This window comes from Oncorhynchus mykiss, chromosome 2, assembly GCF_057628025.1.
Source record: "Oncorhynchus mykiss isolate SJ-2025 chromosome 2, ASM5762802v1, whole genome shotgun sequence".
NCBI classification, from domain to species: Eukaryota; Metazoa; Chordata; class Actinopteri; order Salmoniformes; family Salmonidae; genus Oncorhynchus; species Oncorhynchus mykiss.
In genome coordinates this window covers 85,991,702-85,998,530 of record NC_143023.1, presented here as the reverse complement: position 1 = coordinate 85,998,530, position 6,829 = coordinate 85,991,702, and the positions used below count along the sequence as shown (strand labels likewise).

The 6,829-nt window shown below is 41.8% G+C and overlaps 1 protein-coding gene across 9 annotated transcripts; it reads left to right on the top strand.

The window, feature by feature from the left end:
- Nucleotides 1-468: 468 nt before the first annotated feature.
- Nucleotides 469-5,944, top strand: tigara (TP53 induced glycolysis regulatory phosphatase a). 9 transcript variants are annotated; one of them, XM_021575002.3, is made up of 6 exons: nucleotides 469-623; nucleotides 1,189-1,226; nucleotides 1,602-1,723; nucleotides 1,890-1,967; nucleotides 2,152-2,262; nucleotides 2,864-5,944. In XM_021575002.3, exons 1-6 carry the CDS (start codon nucleotides 592-594, stop codon nucleotides 3,230-3,232), a joined length of 750 nt encoding a protein of 249 aa, XP_021430677.2. In that variant the 5' UTR covers nucleotides 469-591; the 3' UTR covers nucleotides 3,233-5,944. The 9 variants fall into 9 exon arrangements, with proteins under 9 accessions (XP_021430677.2, XP_090067068.1, XP_090067089.1 ...); XM_021574994.3 differs by having other exon boundaries at nucleotides 487-905; XM_090210950.1 differs by having other exon boundaries at nucleotides 505-623; nucleotides 1,175-1,226.
- Nucleotides 5,945-6,829: the final 885 nt, after the last annotated feature.

Below are 6,829 nucleotides of genomic sequence, written 5' to 3'. Positions count from 1 at the left end.
GCAGTTTTCCAAAATGTCCAAAACTGAGGAAAATGTATCCTGACGGACCTTTTGGGTCATTGAGACAAATTTGTTCAGCATGAGGAAAGACACATACACACAAAGTTTCAAGTCTCGAGGTAAACGGGGCTGCAAATATGACTGTTTCTAGTGAGACCACTTATAGCAGCGACACCTATAGGCCAATAGGTGCCGTTGATCTTGACCAAGTTTCTCATGGCTTCTAGTTTCTGGGTGCCAAATTAGAAGAAAAAAAGTTACCAATCTATGCTTGAGTGATTTGACTATGGGAATTTTTTTTTTTTAAAGAATAACAATAGGTTTCACAGCTTCGCTGAAACGCTAATAATGTATAGGCAATTTGTTTTACTGCATTTTACATTAAATACACCATATAAAATGCTATCTTACCATTTTAATGTCATTCCTGTACTAGAAGGGACATGGCCAATCATATTGCAGAGCGTCTTTACGTCATTACCGTATACACAGACGTGCTCGTGCTGTGTTTTGCAGGTGACAGGAAGAAAGTTCATTTTGAAGAATTGCGATTTAAGGTTCATCAACTACCTCAAATTTAAAAGGATAACAATGCTTACCTTTGGCATAACGATAGTTCGACAGTAAGTGGGCATTATTCAGAAGATACTAGCGGTCGATTCATTACTATTCAGTGTATGTGTGTTTCCATTTGCAATGCAACTGTAGACTGTAGCCCGATACTGTTGCTACATACAGTGAATGGTTATTGACAAGGTGCACGTCAAAAACGGATAAATGCTTATCATAGTACAATTTAGAATTTGAATGGCTTGCATGCTATCAGTGCATGGCCACCGCACAGACGCATTACGCTGAGCTGGTGTCGCATTACTCCAGCGGCTGAAGTTAACGTCAACAAAAAGGTCAGACTGAGTGTGAATGTTCAGCCTTCCTTCTCATGAAATGTCAAGGAGTTACAGCAGTCCTGTTCAAGTCGATCACTGCTTCAATAGTAATACAGTTTGATTAAAGAGAAATACCCTACTACTAACTAAACCATACATTTAGATCTATTTCCCATTAGATGGGGCTGTCTATTCTATGTTATTATTGTCTTATTACATGCTTATAGATAGTTCGGTATTGAATTGTATTCTATGTTATTATTGTCTTATTACATGCTTATAGATAGTTTTTTCCCCCCAGTGGTGAAACAGAATGGAATAAAAAAGGCCTCCTACAAGGTATGATTTACTGTAAAAGCACATCTGTGTCTTTGTTTTGATACTGTGTTGGATACATTAAAGCAGTGGTTTCCAACCTTTTTCGGTTACTGTACCACCAACTGAATTTTGCTCTCCCCGGAGTACCCCTGAAATACTCCCCCCTCGTGCATTTTACCAGTAAACCTATGGTCTCATGAGCCTTCTCAAGTAACACCTGTGGTCCTAGTACCCCTGGTTGAGAACCACTGCATTAGAAAGACTCTTGGATGAAATGCACAAAGTTATAGCTTTGGAACAGATCATCCCAATAGATTTCCTAGATTTCATGTTTCAATGGCATATCACTGTGGCCTAAAGTATCACGCCAATCCTGGGCATTTCCCAATCCCCCAGGCCAGGCGATAGACTCGTCTCTATCAGACATAGGGATGCAGCAGGCAGAGGCTGCAGGAAAATATCTCAAAGACGTCAAGTTCACCAACGTGTTTGTCAGTGACATGGCCCGTGCCCGCCAGGTGAGTGGTGATGATGTCACAGACCCCTTAGCATCTTTTAGAATATAATTGGACCCCATTATTATGTGTTGGGAAGGCCCGCGGATTAGATTGGATTGTGTAGGTAGAAGTTTATGAAAAAAATCTCTCCTGTATGTGAATGGTTGTTTTGTCTGTTTTGTTACAGACTTGCGAAGCAATTGTAAAACACAACAGTAGTTGCTCTGGCCTAGAAATTGTCACCGATCCATCACTTAAAGAGAGGGTGAGTACCCTTTCTCTGGGCTGAAGGTTGTCAATATCTTGTTTCCATAGATGCGGTTTTCATTCTCAGTGTGTGTGTGTGTTTGTTTGCACGTGAGGTTGTGTGTGTTATACATGACCTTGTTCTATGACCTTGTGTGTTTATGTACTCAAGGCCATACAGTAAAGAGCCTGTTATTTCTCAGAGTTTTGGGAGTGCCGAGGGGGGCTTGGTGGTGGACATGAAGAACATGGCTACAGCGGCTGGTCAATCGTGGCTGGACTTCACTCCTCCAGGGGGAGAGACTATAGAACAGGTGAGTCACTCTGGGGGATCCTGAGGGCATTGCTCTCTCTATCTCTCTCTTTCTCTCTCTCACGCTCTCTGAAATACTACTGATGGGAGACCAGATGCAATACATTTTAGCAACACTAGATGGCACCTTTGGCATGCTTTACACAGGGTAATCCATCCTTGACTCTGAAGATGTCCAATACATGTTTTGCATAACAGGTCCCTTCATCAAATGAATTTGATTGAGGTTTGTCTGCTTGATGCTTTTGAAGTGGGGATCAAAGTACATAGGCCTTTGGTGCCACACAATGACCGTTTGAAAAGTCGCTACTTCAGTTGGAGAAACTAATTTAAAGTGTGGGGGAATGTTCCATTGAGACCAAGAACGTACATTGACTTGCCAATTAGGACTCAGCTTGCAGGTCACACGTTCAGTGTCAGTGTGATCCAACAGCTAGTTTATGTGACAGAATGGCCCCTGGGCCCAGTAACACTCTAGCCACACAGGACAAGCTGTTGGCCCCTCCATCAGGATGGTGTCAACCAGTCTGTTGCGTGGGTGGAGGAAGGGAAGGGGAAGGATGAGTCTGTGTTGTGAATAAGAGTGCTTTGTTCTGTATTAGATGAAGATGCGGATCAAAGAGTTTCTGGAGCACCTGTTCCAGCGCATGGTGGCTGACCACTGCAGACCAGGACAGAGGGAGACAGGGATGCCAGAGGGGGCTCTTGCAGGCAAGCCAGATGATGGGACCAGAGATGTTCCTGCCCATGCCCTGGTGGTCAGCCATGGGGCCCTAATACGTGTGGCCATGCGCTACCTTGTGGATGAGCTAAAGTGTCCTTTACCCCAGGGGTTGGACATGTCCCATGTGATCGCTCTCTGTCCCAACACGGGCATATGTCGGTTTATCTTCACTGTGACAAAAGGGGATGCGGGCGTCACCCTCTCAGCCATCCGCTGTGTCTTCATCAACAGGTGCGAGCACATCTAAGAGGAGGGGTAGAGTGGAGGGGGTTGAAGTAAATAATCTCCTGGTTCACACTATAGGGCCGACTAGAACCGTATCGTGCTGTTTAGGATATTTTCTTTTCACATTGTCCTTTCTAGCATGGTTCCAGCAACTATGGTAGATAGGCAAAGTGGTACTGGGCTGGCCTGACTCGCCTTGGCCTCTTGAGTGTGAATCGGGCTGACTGAGATATACACAGACTCCATATAGGAATCTGGTTGAGTTATTTAAAATTATTTTAAGGCATACACTACCCGTCTAAAGTTTCATAACACCTACACATTCAAGAGTTTTTCTTTCTTATTTTGTCTTTTTTTTTTACTATTTTCTACATTGTAGAGTAATAGTGAAGACATCAAAACTATAAAATAACACATATGGAATCATGTAGTAACCAAAAAAGTGTTAAACATTTTCTATTTGTGATTCTTCAAATAGCCACCCTTTGCCTTGATGACTGCTTTGCACACGTTTGGCATTCTCTCAACCAGCTTCATGAGGTAGTCACCTGGAATGCATTTCAATAAACAGGTGTGCCTTCTTCAAAGTTAATTAGTGGAATTTCTTTCCTTCTTAATGCGTTTGAGCCTATCAGTTGTGTTGTGACAAGGTAGGGGTGGTATACAGAAGACAGCCCTATTTAGTAAAAGACTAAGTCCATATTATGGCAAGAACAGCTCAAATAAGCAAAGAGAAACGACAGTCCATCATTACTTTAAGACATGAAGGTCAGTCAATACGGAAAAGTTCACGAACTTTGAACGTTTCTTCAAGTGCAGTCGCAAAAACCATCAAGCGCTATGATGAAACTGGCTCTCATGAGGACCTCTACAGGAATGGAAGACCCAGAGATACCTCTGCTGGAGAGGACAAGTTCATTAGATTTACCAGCCTCAGAAAATGCAGCCCAAATAAATGCTTCAAAGAGTTCAAGTAACAGACAAATCTCAACATCAACTGTTCAGAGGAGACTGTGTTAATCAGGCCTTCATGGTCGAATTGCCGCAAAGAAACCACAACTAAAGGACACCAATAATAAGAAGAGACTTGCTTGGGCCAAGAAACACGAGCAATGGACATTATACCCGTGGAAATTTGTCCAAATTGGAGATTTTTGGCTCCAACCGCCATGTCTTTGTGAAACTCGGCGTGGGTGAACGGATGAGCTCCAAATGTGTATATCCCACCGTAAAGCATGGAGGAGGAGGTGTTATGGTGTAGGGGTGCTTTGCTGGTGACATTGTCTCTGATTCTTTTAGCCAAGAAGGAGAGTGATGGAGTGCTGCATCAGATGACCTGGTCTCCACAATCTCCCGACCTCAACCAAATTGAGATGGTTTGGGATGAGTCGGACCACAGAGTGAAGGAAAAGCAGCCAACAAGGGCTCAGCACATGTGGGAACTCCTTCAAGACTGTCGGAAAAGCATTCCAGGGGAAGCTGGTTGAGATAATGCCAAGATTGTGCAAAGCTATCATCAAGGCAAAGGGTGGCTATTTGAAGAATCTCAAATATAAAATATATTTTGATTTGTTTAAAACCTTTTTTGGTTACTACATGATTCCATATGTTATTTCATAGTGCTTTTGTCTTCACTATTATTCTACAATGTAGAAAATAGCAAAAAATAAAGAAAAGCCCTTGAATGAGTACGTGCTCTAAAATTTTGGACCGGTAGTGTATATGTATTTGTCTGATAGTATTTTAATGTACATTATGCAACACAATGAAGATTGAGAAAATAAACAATCATATTTTGAAGCTCTCCTATTCCATCTCATCACTGCGTGCATAACCAGCTGACTTGTTAAAAACCTACAGCACTGTCTTTGAAATTCAAATTTCATATTCATTGACACCATCTAAATGTTCTCTATGTTACCGGTAGTTTTATTTGGTGAGTGAAATGTGGACTTTTGGCTTATTCTACAAATGTTCAAATAAAAAAAATGCTAATAAATAAAGAACACTCTTTAAGAAACATTTTAAAAACAGACTTGTTTATCCAGGCACAATGCCTTTTCGTATTACTTAAACTTTTGGCTGGTTTAATGTATTTCTTTATACATCTTATAACATCACATCTCCTTCTTGCAACTACTCATATCATGTTCTATCTGTTCTGTGAAAAACAGAACTTCATGCTCATGAAAGGCTATTTGTGATTGACCAGTTTTACCTCTTGGAATCCAACCACAACGTTAATGAATGAATGCTGGGTAACACTTTATATTAAGTTGTCTAAACCTATGTAGTAATACTGTAATTATACCAGTAATATATAGTAGTCAGGAGAGTAGGATAATAGCATTTTAATTGCATAGTAATTGAGTTTTTGCCTTTACAAAAGAGGGAGATGGACCGTTCTTCCTTCCACTGACGTAATAACTAAAACCACTCAACCCCATTACTATGCTATTAGAAAACAACAATGTTGTGACTGTAGTAATTACAGCATTACTACTAATGTAAAGTGTTACCTAGAGCTGCATTGAAAGCAGTACGAACAAGGTGTGATAATGAACCTAGTGTGAAACAATTCTTTCAAATGCTATGTACATTAGTAATATGTCAGAATTAGTCATATTTAGATCTGTTTCCGTTTACAATAAACAAAAATATAAATGTAAAGTTTTGGTACCATGTTTCATGAACTGAAATAAAAGATCCCAGAAATGTTCCATATGCACAAAAAGCATATTTATGTCAAATTTGTTTACATCCCTGTTAGTGAGCATTTGCTTCTTGCCATGATAATCCATCCACCTAACAGGTGTGGCATATCAAGAAGCTAATTAAATGCCACGATCATTACACAGGTGCACCTTGTGGTGGGGACAACAAAAGGCCACTCTAAAATGTGCAGTTTTGTCACAGATGTCTCAAGCTTTGAGGGAGCGTGCAATTGGCATGCTGACTGCAGGAATATCCACCAGAGCTGTTGCCAGATAATTTAATGTTAATTTCTTTACCATAAGCTGCCTCCAACGTTATTTTAGAGAATTTGGCAGTCCATCCAATAGGTTTCACAACCGCAGACCACGTGTCACCATGCCAGCCCAGGTCCTCCACATCTGGTTTCGTCATCTGCGGGAACTTCTGAGATCAGCCACCCGGACTGCTGATGAAACTGTGGGTTTGCACAACTAAAGAATTTCAGAAACCATCTCAGGGAAGCTCATCTGCTTGCGTGTCATCCTCACCAGGGTCTTGACCTGACTGAAGTTAGGTGTCGTAACCGACTTCAGTGTACAAATTCTCACCTTTGATGGCCACTGGCATGCTGGAGAAGTGTGCTCTTCATGGATGAATCCCGGTTCAACTGTACCAGGCAGATGGCAGACAGCGTGTATGGCGTCGTGTGGGCGAGTGGTTTGCTGATGTCAACGTTGTGAACAGAGTGCCCCATGGTGGCGGTGGGGTTATGGTATGGGCAGGAGTAAGCTACTGAAAGCAAACACAATTGCATTTTATCGATGGTAATTTGAATGCACGGAGGTACCGTGACGAGATCGAGGCCCATTGTCATGCCATTCATCCGCTGCCAGCACCTCATGTTTCAGCACAAGCATTTCGCTAC